General features: G+C 35.7%; 1 protein-coding gene across 8 annotated transcripts in view; it reads left to right on the forward strand.

Annotated features, from left to right (window-relative positions):
- LOC149804771 (uncharacterized) overlaps nt 1–17,348 on the forward strand; it is a 93,821-nt gene that overhangs the window by 44,273 nt on the left and 32,200 nt on the right. For 7 of the 8 annotated variants that reach the window (XM_089944301.1, XM_089944334.1, XM_089944284.1 and 4 more), the window contains 2 exons: nt 4,935–5,102; nt 13,096–13,716. In XM_089944301.1, the coding sequence (XP_089800427.1) occupies nt 4,935–5,102; nt 13,096–13,716 (789 nt within the window). The remainder of the gene's footprint in view (nt 1–4,934; nt 5,103–13,095; nt 13,717–17,348) is intronic. The other variant, XM_089944341.1, reaches the window with a different exon arrangement.

Here is a 17,348-nt window from a genome sequence, read left to right on the forward strand (position 1 = left end):
CCGAGTGGTCTAAGGCGCTCTCCGTTACGGATCACTGCCATCTCACCTCTGTCTGTGTGGGTTCGAGTCTCAGATTCAGCCAATGTGGGTATGTGAGAAAGCTTGCCAGTAGCTTCACATGGGTCGGTGGTTCTTTCTGGGGTTTTCCTAGGTTCTTCCTCCACCATTAATACTGGCTGCCATATATAGCCTATCGTGTGCTGAAAAATGGCGTTAAACCCTACAACAACAACAACAGATCTGTACCTGTGATGTGGATATTCCCATGATAATACAGATCTGTACCTGTGATGTGGATATTCCCACAATAACACAGATCTGTACCTGTGATGTGGATATTCCCACAATAATACAGATCTGTACTTGTGATGTGGATATTCCCACGATAATACAGATCTGTACCTGTGATGCAGACATTCCCATAGACACAGATCTGTACCTGTGATGTGAATATTCCCACAATAATACAGATCTATACCTGTGATGTGGATATTCCCACAATAATACAGATCTGTACCTGTGATGCAGACATTCCCATATATACAGATCTGTACCTGTGATGTGGATATTCCCACAATAATACAGATCTGTACCTGTGATGTGGATATTCCCATGATAATACAGATCTGTACCTGTGATGCAGACATTCCCATATATACAGATCTGTACCTGTGATGTGGATATGCAAGTATTTGTGTTTGTGCTTGAAAAGTACTGTTGATCCAAACATCCAAATTTGCTTCAAAGTTTGTTTTCTTTATTTCAAAATTTTAAGACAGTTTACAGATTAATGCAGTTAAGTTGATCTTATAAGTATGATGTAAACTAAAGTTACATTAAGGCTTTGAGTTGCTGTTCATTAACAATGAGATTCTATTCTATAACATTAAGACCATGAGTTATTATGAATTGACATTAAGACATTGAGTTGTTTTTTCGTAAACATTAACGCTTTGAGTTACTTTTCATAAACATTAAGGCTTTCAGTTGCTGTTCATTAACATTGAGGCTGTGAGTTTCTATTCATTAACATTAAGATCTTGAGTTGCAATATATTAACATTAAGATATTGAGCTCCTGTTCATTAACATTAAAGCTATGAGTTGCTGTTCTTTAACATTAAGGCTATGAGCAGCTGTTCTTTAACATTAAGGCTGTGATTTGCTGTTCTTTAACATTGAGGCTATGATTTGCTGTTCTTTAACGTTAAGGCTATGGGTTGCTGTTCTTTAACATTAAGGCTATGATTTGCTGTTCTTTAACATTAAGACTATGAGTTGCTGTTCTTTAAAATTAAAGCTATGATTTGCTGTTCTTTAACATTAAGGCTATGAGTAACTGTTCTTTAACATTAAGGCTGTGATTTGCTGTTCTTTAACATTAAAGCTATGAGTTGCTGTTCTTTAACATTAAAGCTATGAGTTGCTGTTCTTTAACATTAAGGCTATGAGTAGCTGTTCTTTAACATTAAAACTATGATTTGCTGTTCTTTAACATTAAAGCTATGAGTTGCTGTTTTTAACATTAAGACTATGAGTTGCTCAAATTACTTAATTTGCTGACTGTATTTAGTGTGACGCTGTGTCAGGAATCTATATTCACTGCTGTGGAAGAGCCCATTAGGTTGATTTGCATAGGTAATATATACAGAGTGGAGCAACCCAATTCATCTGAAGTTAGGTAAATAGGAGATAACACATGTTGAAGAACCAAAAGTTATTACTCATGTTGCCCTGAATGATAAAGTTTAAGCCATCTTTATTATGCATTATTAGCAAATTTGTGGTCAGCATCAGTGTTCATTTGAAGTCAGATTTTACTCCATATATGATGTGCAAAACATGATTGTATTGGTACTTAGAATTAGTGTTGAAGTGTGATTCAGGGAAGGCTGAGCAAAGCCCAGTAGAACTAAATTTTAGAATTCCTGGTTGACAGGGTTTGATTTTTAGCTCAACTGGCAATAGACCAGAAACGTTTATGGGATGATCATCATCATTCATCTGTTAGCACAAGTTTGTTATCACTGCTTCTCCAAAATACTTGGAGAATAGCCTTTAATCTTCAACATTTATCCAATGGTCTAGTTGGTGATAAATAAAAATGGTGCCTCTTGGACATCAAGTATGTCTGCTAAGTGGCCATCTTGGAAACCATGTTGTTACTACTACTCCTGAATCGATGGTTATATCAGAATTGGATTTTCACTCACAGATTTATAATGATTTCTGGCTGGTCCTAAATGAAATAGTGCCAATCTGATGTCTAATATGGCCATGGCAGTGGCAGTCTTGAATATTTTACAGCTACTCTTCAATGGGTGGTCAAATTAAATTGCGGTTTTTGCTAAAAGGCTTATTATGATGTCTTGTTGGACCTAAATCATGAAAAGTGATGCTCTATTAGGGCCACCATATCACCCACCTTGAAAATCTTGTTATGGATGGTCATAGCATGGGAGTTTCACTAAATGACTCCTTATGATGTCTGGTTGTCCTGAATGAAAATGGTACTGAAGTGATTTATTGTTATTGCTTCTTCTCCTGAATGGGAAGTACTGATCTTGTTAACATTGTCATGGGATTTTCACCAGAAGACTTTTCAAGTTTATAATTGGCCCTGGCTATCTGGAATAAATTTTTATGAGTTTTCCTCCTGAATGTATTGTTTTATCAGAATGGAGGGTTTACTAAGCTGCTTCTTATAATGTCTAGTTTGTCCTGTATGAAAATGGTGCCATTCAGACATTCAGTATGCCTGCCCCAGTGGCCATCTTGAAAATCTTATCACTCTTTCACCTGAATGGTCATCTCACCATGGGGTTTTCATGGAAAGACTTGTTATGATGTCTTGTTGATCATAAATAAAAATGGTGCCTATTTGACTTCTAACATGACTCACACAATGGCCATCTTGAAAATCTTGTTATCAGTGCTTCTAGATGGCTGGTTATATTGACACAGAATACTTCTTCTGAAGTCAGGTTGGTACTAAATAGAAATGGTGCCAATTTGATATTGAATATGGCCACCATGATACCCATCTTGAAAATCGTTTTATCAGTGTTTCTCCAAAAACAGAAAGATATGTCAGCATAGGTTTCCACTAGAAGACTTCTTAAGATGTCTTATTAGTCCTATATGAAAATGGTGACTAGCTGACATCCAGTGTTTCTACAAGCTAATTTGACAATCTGTTTATAGTTAAATCATATCAGAGATGGTTGCAACACTCAACAGTGTAAATAAAGAAATGGTCTTAATTTGAATTCCTAAAATTGTTTTTAGTCAGTAGAGCATCATTTCCTGCTAGGGACTCTTGTTTATGAAGTGCATTGATAAGTTAGGGCCTTTTTAACTTTTGTTTGTGAAGTGCATTGATAAATCAAGGCCTTTTAACTTTTGTTTGTGAAGTGCATTGATATGTCAGGGCCATTTAACTTTTGTTTGTAAAGTGCATTGATAAATCAAGGCCTTTTAACTTTTGTTTGTGAAGTGCATTGATAAGTCAGGGTCTTTTAACTTTTGTTTGTAAAGTGCATTGATAAATCAAGGCCTTTTAACTTTTGTTTGTGAAGTGCATTGATAAATCAAGGCTTTTTAACTTTTGTTTGTGAAGTGCATTGATAAATCAAGGCTTTTTAACTTTTGTTTGTGAAGTGCATTGATAAGTCAGGGTCTTTTAACTTTTGTTTGTGAAGTGCATTGATAAATCAAGGCCTTTTAACTTTTCTGTGAAGTGCATTGATAAGTCAGGGTCATTTAACTTTTGTTTGTGAAGTGCATTAATAAATCAAGGCCTTTTAACTTTTGTTTGTGAAGTGCATTGATAAATCAAGGCCTTTTAATTTTTATTTGTGAAGTGCATTGATAAGTCAGGGTCTTTTAACTTTTGTTGTGAAGTGCATTGATAAATCAAGGCCTTTTAACTTTTGTTTGTGAAGTGCATTGATAAATCAAGGCTTTTTAACTTTTGTTTGTGAAGTGCATTGATAAGTCAGGGTGTTTTAACTTTTGTTTGTGAAGTGCATTGATAAATCAAGGCTTTTTAACTTTTGTTTGTGAAGTGCATTGATTAAGTCAGGGCCTTTTAACTTTTGCACATACTGCACATATATTAGTTATTCAGGGGTGTACTAACAGTAACGCCACCCAGCTTTGAGACAAGGGACAAAGTCAGAGCTCAATCATATAAGTAACTAATATGCTTAAATGTTCTCATTACCATAGTGTGATCATTTCATGTTTGACAGTCACTCTCAGCAATGCTGATGCAGAAAGAATCATTGTCTATGCTGAAAAAAATTCAAAAGATCTTTGGAGAGTTTGGTCAGTGGTACTGTTAGTCTCTGATTAGTGCAAAGATTAACTCTAATGACACTTGCATCACCTTCAAACCTTGAATAGAACTATTGACACCTGCAAAGATTGCAGTAAGTTAAGACTATATTCCACTATCCAGTGGATTTTAAGGACAGAAACTTGGTGCATTTGTTTTTAACATTTTATGTGGGCATGGGAATGATTGTGTGAGTGTGTGCATAAATGCATGTTGTTTGAAAGTGTATTAAATGTTTGAAAGAAAACATTTATTTTCTATTATTCAGATTTGAAATTTAGATAACTTATTTTCAGTTGTATGATATCTGTTGTTTGGGGTTGCACTCAATACCGTGTCCTCACCCCCCCCCCCCTTGAAATCTCAAAAGACACAATTCTGAGTCTCAAACACCGTATAACATGGCCTGGGAGATTGGGAGGTCCCCACAGTACTGCTTGTGAGGTTGCAAGTTATACCATTGTCAGTATCCAAATCAGCTACCTAGCAGAGTCAGTGACAGTTTTCAAATGAGCACTGATGTTATGGGAACGTCTGACTTAAGGTCAGCTTTCCCTGTATACTGTGCATGTGAACATTTCCTAATTTTTTTCCAGCCTCTGCCAGGAGAAGAAAAATTTGGAGGTAATATGAAGAGGGAGTCGACTCACCAAGAGGTGATAATCACGACAGCCCCTTCTTCCCCAGAGAAGAAAAAGCCCAAGTCTGCCGCAGGTAGAGGCAAACAGCTCGCCAACATGAGCAAAGAAAACCTGAAAACACAGGTAATATAGTGTGTGTCAAAGTGGGCATGCAGTTTTGAGTGAGCATGTATTAAATAAATTTTGATGATTTCAGTAGCTGTGAAGAGAAATATGCTTCATGCATGGGGGCATGTTGCCATGGTAGCTGAATGGTGGTGGTGCATATGATTCGTTAGCATGGCTACAGCTGTGTGTATATCTACATTGATTAGGTGGTATTTCCATCTGGAAGTAGTGGAAATTGAATATCATAGTTATGACGAAAGTATGATTTTTAGTATATTAAATGTTGTAAAATGTTAGGTTTGGTTCAAAAGTCCTAGGATAATATGGAAACATTGACCAGAAGATAGCGAACCATCAATTTTTCCAAACCAATTTTCTGAACAACTTTAATTGACATTAGATTTTTCACATTATTAACCTGTGTCTGTACTGAAGCCACACACACATTTATGAAACAAGCATGACTAAACGTTTTGAAGGCCATGCTTCTTTGAGATCAGTACATATTTAAAACCTAGTTTTCTTGGCAGGTAGACTGTTTGATTTATTGAATGGAAGTTTTGTTTGGTACTGACACTGAAATATCTTGCACATATTGGTAATTAAGCTGAAAAAGCAGGCATGGTCAGGAAATAAGTGAGGGACATTATATATACATAAGTTAAAAAGTTGTATTCAGTGATGTCTTTGACCTTGAATCTGTTCATTCATGTTTTTATTATAGTTTTGGTTGATTCTGTGTATTCTTTAGCTCACTGTCCAAACATAATTAATGTTAGTAAATATATCTGTAGTAAATAGGATAAATACATCTGATCATGGTAAATAGTGTGTGTGTGATTTGGATTTTTAACGTGACTTTAAAAAAATCCAGTCATATCACTATGATGTCTGCTGTGTGGCAGTTTATAGTGATGTCTAGCACTGGGGCATCATGTTACAGACATGTAGCATGATGTCCCACTCAGTCACATTATCCTGACACCAGGCTGACCAGTCCTAACACTAACCTCTTAATGTTGAGTGCCAAGCAAGGCAGCTGTTAGTACCATTTTTGTAAGTCTTTGATTTGACTGCTGGGGATTGAACTCATGACCTCCTTTATCCAAGGCTTACGCTCTAACCACTAGGCCATCAGAGCGGTCCATAGTAAATAGAATTAATACATCTGATCATATAAAATAGAATAAATCCATCTGATCATATTAAGTAGAATAAATACATCTGATCATAGTAAATAGAATAAATACATCTGATCATAGTAAATAGAATAAATACATCTGATCATAGTAAACAGAATAAATACGTCTGATCATAGTAAATAAAATGAATTTGTCTGATCATAGTAAATAGAATAAATACATCTGATCATAGTAATTATGATCAATACATCTGATCATAGTAAAAAGAATGAATATGTCTGATCATAGTAAATAGAATAAATATATATGATCAAAGTAAATAGAATGAATATGTCTGATCATAGCACTTATGTTGAATAATGAATACATCCAATCATAGCAATTATGTGAAATAATTTACTTGCATCCAAAACCACATAAGTTGCTCATTCATTGTGTTCACTTTTAAGTCCCATGATCGTAGACATTAATGAATTATTCAACATAATCACTATGTAATTATGTATTATCCTCTATATATAATGTAGTGATTGGTCATCGTTCTTTATTAGTCATAATGATTGGTCATTTTTATTTATCAGATTCATAATGATTGCACATGTTTATTTATCAGATTCAAAATGATTGGTCATGCTTATTTGTTATATTCATAATGATTGGTAATACTTGTTTATCAGATTCATCATGACAGGCCATACTTACTTGTTATATTCATAATGATTGGTCATGCTTATTTGTTATATTCATAATGATTGGTCATGCTTATTTATCAGATTCATAATGATTGGTAATACTTGTTTATCAGATTCATCATGACAGACCATACTTATTTGTTATATTCATAATGATTGGTTATGCTTATTTGTTATATTCATAATGATTGGTCATACTTATTTATCAGATTCATAGTGACAGGTCATTCTTTATCAGATTTATTGTGTTTGGTTTTGCTTGTTATCAGATTTATACTGACTGAGTTGTACTTGTGTATCAAATTCATAATTATTAGGTTGTGTTAGTTTATCAGATTTATAGTGATTGAGTTGTACTTGTTCAGTAGATTCATTGTCACTGATCATGCTTGTTTAGCAGATTCCTTGTGATTGGTCATGTTTTCAAATTCATATTGATTGGGTCATGTTTCAGATTCATTGTGATTGGGTCAAGTTAGTTCATCAGATACATTGTTATTGGGTCATGTTTGTTCTGATTTATGATTGATGATGCTTTGTAAATCAGATTGCTTCATGCTATCTTGAAAATCTTTTCATCACTGCACCTCTTGCATGAATGATGGCATTGGCATAGGGTTTTCACCAAATCACTTCTTGCATTATTTAGTTGGTTCAAAATGAATGAGGTGCAGATTTGACAACCAACATATCAGCACTTTTGTAAAGGGTTTTGAAAGCCAGACCTAATTGACCTTAAAGTAAGTCAAAGATCATTGCTTGCATTTTTGTTCATCACTGAGCTTATGAACAAAGAAACCTGTGCATATGGAAGTGAATTTTGACCATTTTGATTTTTAATTGCATTCCAAATAATGAGTTGATATTCTGCACTGTGATATTGCTTTTAAGGTCAGAGAATGTAACTAAGGTTTTTGACTATACTGGCTTGTGAGCATAAACAAGTATGAATGTATTTTTATCCAATCCAGTTTAAATATCTTGTACCTTCAATCATGCCACTTAACAGATTTTTCTCCTATTCCAAACTATACTAATTCCAAATATACTGGCCACCATGTATCATGAGCTGACAAATGTTGTTAAACCCATAACAATTATGGACTGAACTAGACTTGGCACATGGGCATATTTTGACATTGTCTGAGATGAATGATTTTCTTTTCATGATATCAGGTTTAAGGTCACTGGCCATGACACAGATTTTTGTCCAGAAATTTAAATGTAACATGTTAACTCGGACATGGAAGAATTCTTACAGATTTGATATATTGGAATTTCTCCTTTGAATACATTACCCAATCACATTAATTTAAGGAAAGTAAACTCTGCTACTTCCAGAATAAAGTCGTTCTGAACAGGTGAAAAGAAATTTTTTCTCCATCCATTTAGGGCCATGGGCAGCCAAGTGGTCTAAGGCAGTCCCCTTTGCAAATCACTCACACATCTCCCCTCCCTCAAGTTTGATCCTCGACCAACATGGATATGTCAGAAAGCATGCAAATAGCTTCCTGTGAATTGGTGCTTCTTCCCAGGGTCTTCCTGTGCCAAATATACTGGACACCATGTACAACCTACTATATTTAGAAAAACAGTGTTAAACCACACCAAAACAAACCAAAATTCTTCTTACCATGTAGACCAAGGGAAGAAATTCTTATCCATTACCTCCCCTTACCACTGCTTGGTGGCTGTCCATTAACCTAATGTTTACTAGTTTTAAGCTTAACATCCATTCAAAAAGTCAGTATTGTGTTATGAATTAAATTTATTTTCTATTCATTTTTGATAGATGATTTATATAATTTTTTTCCTCCTTTTGTGGTCTTCGTTTTTTTAATGACCATGCATTTTAAGTCTTTATTGTTGATGCCTGCTATTAATTGTTTATTCATGCACAGTGAATGTATTTTCAGTTATTCAAGGAACAGTTGTGGCTGTTATTTTATCTGAACACATTCCATCTTTTATTTTCTGATACTTTCATAGTTCTTGTAGTTTCAGTTTAACAGTGATGACTTGTATAAGATTTCAAGGCAACAAGGACATGTGTCACAACGTGTTCCAATGTTGTTGTTATATGTGAATACTTTCAGCTTATTATTTAAGATATTTTGTTGCTCATGTCAATTGAGATTGAAAAAAATGATGTTATATTTCCAAATCAATGAGGATGCTGAACTGTAGTGTATGTGCAGAGTGGTCCATAGTGTTGGGAATAAGCCTGAAGAAACTGGTGTACACCCTGGTCGACTTAAAATGTGATGTAACTTCATATAGTGGCTTGGAGTTAAAGGGAGAGTGTGGCCTCTCTTATTTCTGTAGGCCATTGGGTCTAAGTCACCCTGCAAGTCCGAGCATGACCATCAGACCTGTATGTCTGGACACGTAGGGTATTTGCCACATTTTGGTTATCCATGTTTCCATTCTACCATGCTGTACACCACTGATCCAGCTGCCAACAAGCCAGTTCAGCTATTAAGATGAATATTCCATGTTGACAGCTTAACAAGATCTGTCAGACTGGCAAGCCATTCCACATACTGGCTGGTCAATGCATGGTATGTGGAATTATATGGGGATCCATGGAGTTGTCCTGTCCATTTTGCTGCACATTCTGTTGTTGCATGTTTCAAGTGGATTGACCAGCGGCTCATAGAGCCAGCTATCTAGTCATGTGAAGCCATGTCATTTGCCCAGCTGCCAATTTGATGAGCGGATCAGTTATTCATGGCTTCTGATCTGTTGGCTATATATAGTGCCATACATCTAAATGGTGCCTAATGAGGACATCTCCCCACCCCCTTTCAGTTATGTAGCATTCTTCCACCAAGGAGATAACAGAATTTCTGTTTTAGATTGGCTGTGGAAGAAATTTACCAAGTTTGGCCAACCTCAGAGTGCTCAGATATACCTCTGTGAACTAAGACTATTTGATTATGGTAGACTTGGAAGATAAGGATCAAAATGTCCTGTCCACCATGGCACTTGGCAGACATCAGAGATTTATCCAATCATCTCTCTGACAAAATCTGGGATAATGGAACTTAAAGGTTGTCTTTTCTGAAAGCTAACATTGTTTTTGTCATACCATATGCACTTGGACACATGTAGTGCTCATTAGTGTGGAATACCATGGCAACTTCATCGATGCTCAATCTGGCATTGCTAGCAATTTTTAACTGTGCTGAAAATATGGAAAGCAAACATGGGAGTTTAAAACCAGTATTGCCAGGGTAATTAACAGGGCTACACGACATGCAATGGCTAATATCCTTACAGCTTGAGCAGATGTTAAACTGGTATTCACTGAAGCTGCGTCATTATTTTACCCTTCATTCTACACCCTTTGGTAGGGTAAGATTTGATATGTATGAAAACATGTAGCACAAAAACTGGCTCTGCAGCTTGTACATGTATTGCTGCTTTCGCAGGCATTCAGGTTGAAGCAGTCTCAGCAGCAGTGTAGATACATTCATTGGCAAAATAGGAGGAGACCAAATACTGTTCAATTGCAGGCAGCAACAGGTCCCTCAATTCCAATAGCAGCTCAGTAAATGGGATAGGAAACAAGGTTTCTTAATTGCAAAGCCTCCCAATAAATCATTAATGATTTGCCATTATGGCAGCCTGCTGACAACCTGCCTGTTGTTGCCAACTCCTTCATTTTCAGCTTCCTTGTAAAGACTTCTTGCCACAAAATGAATAGACCATTCAGGTTATTTTGGAGATGTTTTTGGTTTTGCTCATCTTCCCATTTGATAACAGACATGGTTCTGATCTAGAAAAGGTAGAATTTTTGTAGAATTAGATTTGTGAATTACTCAGTTACTGGGTGGTGGAGTGTGTTTGGAACCTGAACCATTTCATTGTTTTATTTAGGGATGAATTTGCTTTCAGTTTAGATCTATATATATATTTTCTTATCCCTATCCACTCAGCTTCACTTAAGTTCCTTTGGTTTGGCTACAAGGAACACTGTACCAATTGTATACACCCCCATTCAGTCACATCATCAGTCCATGGATATTCATGAAGACCTTCAGTGGAGTTTATGAGCAATTTTAACCTCATTTGCCTCTCACATACACATGGCATGAATTATTAAATTCCACACAGTGCTCTATTTATTAATTTGTGCATCCCAAGGGGTGTACAGTGATAGACCTTGCCTTCACTGTGCAATCCAAGAGTAGTCATATTATCCTTCTCTGATCAATATGTCAAGAGAGGTAGCTATGCAAGACCCAGTCTTTGGTCTCAAGCATTACTTGAAGCGCATGAAGAAAAGTCATGGGGCCTCAACAATGTTTCTTTCTTCCACTGAAGGCCAGGAAGGAGGAGCTAATCCCTCACCACAGCTGAAAGGGCAATGTGCTCAGTCTACTCTGAAGAGATGCAGCATGCCTCATAAAGATTTCACCTTTGAGATTACAGCTATAGCTGCAAGTCTCACATTCAGACATAACAGTTTGATCCATATAGCTTACAACCTGATGGTTGGAATGCATGATCAACATTCTAAGGTTTTTTTTATCTCCATGATCTAGCTTTGTAGAGGCAAGAATTAAATATGATGGGTTCAGTGGCTGCAGCCCACATGACCACCAGGCACAGTTGGTGTCAAGATGGACTTCTTACAGGCATGCAGCCCAGATGATCACCAAGCCCAGTTGGTGTCAAAATGGACTACTTACAGGCATGCAGCCCAGATGACCATCAGGTCCAGTTGATGCCTCCTTACACACATGTAGTTAGTGCTTTTGCTTGATTTGCCTATAATTTTTGTCAGTATGAAGAATTTATATTTTCATCTTCTATGGCATCCTGGGTTATGTGATGCTTGTACAGCAATCATGTGAAGAGAATGGGTTATTCTTCATATAGGGAATTTAGCTATTCTTCCCTCAAATGATACCCATGGTAGAGATGTTACTCAGCGTTTCCTCCTCCTATTACCTTTTCCCCATCATGTATGTGTGTGTGATTTGGATTTTTAACATAGCGTTAACAATTTTTTAGTTGTATCACTACGATGTCTGCAGTGTGGCAGTTTATAGTGAGGTCTAGCACTGGGGCATCCTGCCGCAGCCATGTAGCATGATGTCCCACCCAGTCACATTATCCTGACACCAGGCTGACCAGTCCTAACAATAACCTCTTAATTCTGAGCGCCTAGCAAGGCAGTTGATGGTACCATTTTTTATAAGTCTTTGGTACGAGTTGATTGGACCTCACCCATCCGAGGTGGACACTAACTGCTAGGCCACCGGAGCAGTCCTGACATTAATGTGATTGGGGAATGTATTCAACAGAGGGAGCAAATTTTTTGGTTAGTAATTTTTTTTCTGACAATACTTACCTGCTCACATGGCTGTTAACCATTCCAGACCTCCACACTGTTGTAAGCACCTTAGTTGAGGTAAACTTGAAACTTGTAAACATCTAATTGGTGGGTATCCACCTAGTAGTGGTAAGGGGAGGTAACATGTATGAGACTCTTCTCTTTGACTATATGGTATATAGATGGGAAAAGATAAATTTGCTTGTCTATTCAGTAGGACTGGATTCAGAGGATGGAGAGTTTATATTACTTACATTAATGTGATCGGGTAAGTATTCTCAGAAGGACATAATTTACTAAAAGATTTGCATCACAAGAATATGGTTTTATTACTTTGCAGTTAAAAAGAAGAAAAGATCTTATCTTGAATTCCTGGAAATATTTGGGCCATTAATGCATCAGTCCCTTTAAGGGATTCTTGTTTAAATGTTGCTTCTATGCTAATCACTGTCTATGTATAATAAAAAGTAATCAAAGATAAACACCCTTCTTTACTGTTCATAAAATGCAACCAGTTGTAGTCAGTGCAGACCCTAATTTGTTAATGCATTAAGTGGCAGAATATTTAAATCAGCACAAAAAAGCAATTACAGTAGGTCATATGACTTGTTTTTGTGTTTAGAAGTCAGCATTTCATTGCAGGGTAGTATCACTGAGTTGTTTTACTTCAAATCCTAAGAACTGAATAAGTGTTACAGTTCCAAGTTTAGTCAGTGAAGTGAATGGATAAGTACAGTGTCATTATACTAATATATTTTCTGTTTTCCTTCCATTCATTTCTGCCTACTAACTCGACACCCCTGCGTTCTGCATGTTCCCTCAAATACCAGGATATTCGCCTCACATGTCCAGCAATGGATGATGAACAGCTCAGAGGGCGTAATACCTCCATGGTGATGGATACAACAGGGAACCAGTCATACTCTCGACAGAATTCAAGGGACAGCAGTGGGTCTGAGAGCAGGCAAGTTAGGGACAAACCACAGGAATACGAGACCAGAATATTTCGAAGGAATTCTAAAAGACAGTCTCCAGCAAGGAATGAAGGAATGAGCAAATCCGATTATGGAAACCAGAGACAGTTCAGTGATGCTCAGGCGATTCCTTCACGCAGAGAGCAAAACAGATATGAAGAACAAGGTCAGAGAAGCTCAGTTTCACCATCAAAAGGTCGTATGAGACAAAATAAAAACACCCTCGATTTGGAACACAGATACATTGATGATCCTTCAGGTGAACTGGAAGCTGACAGTTACAGAAGTGGAAGTCATGTACAATCCAGAAGTTTTGCCTCTCGATCAAAGGGATATGTGGGGAAGAACCAAATCTCTACAGAGAGAGAGAAGGAAAATAATGGGGATCCCACAAATGTGTGGGACCAAAGTCAGGGGCAGCTATTGACAGGTCGCAGTAGACAGAGTTACAGGGATGAAAACCAAGATACCCTGGATGTAAGTTTTTTGTGGAGCTGCATGCATCTAGCAGTCAAATGTTCACCTTCTGTGCATGAGTTTTCATGCATTTGTTACACAGTTTTTAGCATGGTAACATCTCTGTGTGAGTTTTCATGCATTTGTTACAGTTTTTAGCATGGTAACATCTCTGTGTGTGAGTTTTCATGCATTTGTTACAGTTTTGAGCATGTTAACATCTCTGTCTGTTCAAGTTTGCACGCATTTGGCATGGTGACATTTATTAACAGTTGTATACTTATTTTATTCAGGTGGATGAAGTTGGGTAAAAAACAGTGCTGTAAGAATTAATATACTTAAAAATGATTCAAATGCAATTTGTCTTTTTCATTGTTACGGTCAGACTGCATTAATAATAAAAAAGAAAAATTTGTTTTGGTGCATATTATATTGTAAAATATAGACTGTCCTTTCTCAAACTTTTCTTTTGATTTTCTACTAATGTTTCTCAAATTCAGCCACTGCCAAATATGTGTGCTGCTTAGATATGCACAGTTTTTCCCTATTTTTGGCATCTTTCTTCATTTAAGAACTTTGAAAAAGGAAAACAAGAGGTTTTTTTTTAATTAATCACTTTACTTTTTGGAGGTTTTTTTTCCATAGTTGACCTTTAATCTCAAACAGCTCAAATGTTGTAGAGCAGAATAGAAAGTGTGATGGAAAATTTCAAATATTGAGCCATGCCCATAATTTTGGAAACCAGACCCACCTGAGTGGTTTGGCACGCTTTTATCCATTCTTTCAAAAAGATCTATAGTGAAATCCAAAGTGTGAGAGAAAAAATAAAATATTTAACTGTAATGTGACCTTGAAGATAATACTCTCAGTGTGTAATAAAGTTAATGAGGTACATGATGTACACTCCTAATGATGCTAGGATCCACATTGAGGTACATAACACTCCTAATGAACCTAGGATCCACATTGAGGTACATAACACTCCTGATGAACCTAGGATCCACATTGAGGTACATAACACACCTAATGAACCTAGGATCCACATTGAGGTACATAACACTCCTAATGAACCTAGGATCCACATTGAGGTACATAACACTCCTAATGAACCTAGGATCCATAATTGAGGTACATGACACTCCTAATAAAGTTTGAGTATGCCGAGTTTCATCCCATAATCTCGTATGATTTTAAAGTTATAGTATGGAAACGAAAGTGTGCTGTATGGATGGAAACATGGATACTATGGTGTATGTATCCTGTATCATTTAAAAACAGAGGCCCTCGTCAGTGATAGTATATGGGATACAAAACATGACGCCCATCTGGGCCTTATATTGCTAATGAGGTGTACATAACAGTTGACTTTTCACTAAGCAGTCTTATGTATTATTGTAAGAAGACAAGTTATGCATATTATCTTCCAAACTTAATATCATGTCAGTTTGGCCTAATTTTCTATAGTGTGATACAAATAGTTCTTATCAATAAATGCATAATCAATATACACAACCTCCTCTCCATACATGGTTTGTTCAACCCTGGATTATTTTTTAAAATTTTTTTGAAGGATTTGCAGAAGTTTTCAAGGTGTCATTTATTTTGTGGAAAACAAATCTCCATTTACTATTCCTGAACCTTCAGATCTTATCCCATTTTATTTATATATTCATTATTTTGGACAATACATATATAACAAAATGTATAAATGTTTAAAGTTCTATATTTTATTCAGTTTCATGATAAAATTCACTCAGATAAATTCAAAGAGTTGTGGCCAAATTAAAGTGTTTTTTTAAAAGCAAAGTCAAGGAGTTTTCAAGGCTGTTTAAAACAAATGGCTGTAACTTGGTATATTTATATATTGTCAGTAGAAGATATGTTGCATTGCACATTTCAGGTCTCATCATCATCAGAGTGTTATGTATATGTAATTTGTGTTGTGTATTGCATTTTGTTCATGATTATATATTATGTATATTTAAGTTATATTATGTGATTGACCTTTATCCATAATTGAGGGTAGGAGTAGGGCCTACCTGACAGTTTTTTTTTTATATTAACAATATATTACATAGCTAATTATTGACTATGATTTTGATTGTATGTAAAGATGATTATTATTTAGAGGTAAACATGTTTTCTTGAATTCAGGACATTCCTATTTCCCTAGGAAAACATGGTCCGCCTGACCTTGTTTATGAATTCGACGGAAAATTCCATTATGATGAACAAGTATTTTCAGAAAATGATTATTGTGACATAGGTCAGGTTTAGAGGTATACAAAGTTGTTTACATTACTCATTCCATATCTTAACATCAATCTTAGTGGAATCAATTTTAGTTGTGTTCATTTGAGAAGTTTTAATTTATTTCAATTTTACATTTGAATTTGAAAGTTCTCATTGATAAAGAACTGAATCACTTTTTTGAAATTATTGTGAATTTGTTCAAGGACATTTTGGATTATATCATTAGAAACATCAAGACATAAGTACATCAGCACTATTCTAGGCTATTGGCACATCAGCACATTAAAAATTGGAATTCATTTGGAACAGAACTTTTCGAACTATTTTGTAAGCTTTTTTAATGTTCAGTTTATATTAATGTGAAAATTATTTGTTGAAGTTTACAAAACTTGTTGGTTTTCGTTTTTTCTGTTACTTAGTTTAAGACCATAGAATCTTAACAAAGGTCATAGCTCACTATTTTGTTTTTTTTCTGCTTTATTTCGTAAAAGCTGTTTGCTTCACAGAGATCAACTGTGATACACTTATGCTTTTCAGTTTTATGGCATGTTATGTATTACAGTTTATCTCCAAGGTTAAGGTCTTTTTTTATATAGATATCCCCCTTATGTATTTTTCCTCTAGTGATTTTTAAGATAGGGCAGTGAAACTTTGTTATTTTCTATGTATGCCCTGTAAATTTACAGCTCTATGTCATAGTTCATTGTTTAAAATATATTTAGAAAAACAAAAAAATGAATTCATTTGGCCCTGCCCAATGATACTATTTTTGGGTCCATTCAAAGAGTTTAAAGAATTGAGCTATAGATGAAATCATGCTTTTTTTTTTACATCAATGACATAGGTGATGTATCAGAAATTGCAGCTTCTGGATACTTAAGAAATACATGTACAGTGTGCAATAAGCAATGATGCAAATGACAAAATTTTGAGCGATCAAAGATTAAATAATCAACAGAGAGCAGAGAGTGGGAGCCCTTTCATTCACCATTATTCTCCTCCAAGTTAATTTTAACATGTAGATACTCGTGTTCATTAAGACATCAAGCAGTGTTGGGATTAGTCAGTTATTCAAGTGGAACGGTACAGGTTGACTTTGCCTACATTTATAAAATTTCATTTTCATATTTTATAGTGTGAAAATCAAGTAATCTTTTCAGCTGCATTTTAAGTAAAGAATTTCAAAGACAAATTTAGATACACAGTCAATTGGCCCCATGGGCTGTCTTATCTCCATCCCTCTTATGGGATGCACTTCGTGGAAACTGTCAAAATGCCCATGTTAAAATGAGATACAGCTTTCTACTTTATAACTATCAAGGTCCCCATGTTATAATGAAATACATCTTTCTACTTTATAACTATCAAGGTCCCCATGTTATAATGAAATACATCTTTAT

The sequence above is a fragment of the Sinohyriopsis cumingii genome, chromosome 2 (assembly GCF_028554795.1).
Source record: "Sinohyriopsis cumingii isolate HCF-2022 chromosome 2, ASM2855479v2, whole genome shotgun sequence".
NCBI classification, from domain to species: Eukaryota; Metazoa; Mollusca; class Bivalvia; order Unionida; family Unionidae; genus Sinohyriopsis; species Sinohyriopsis cumingii.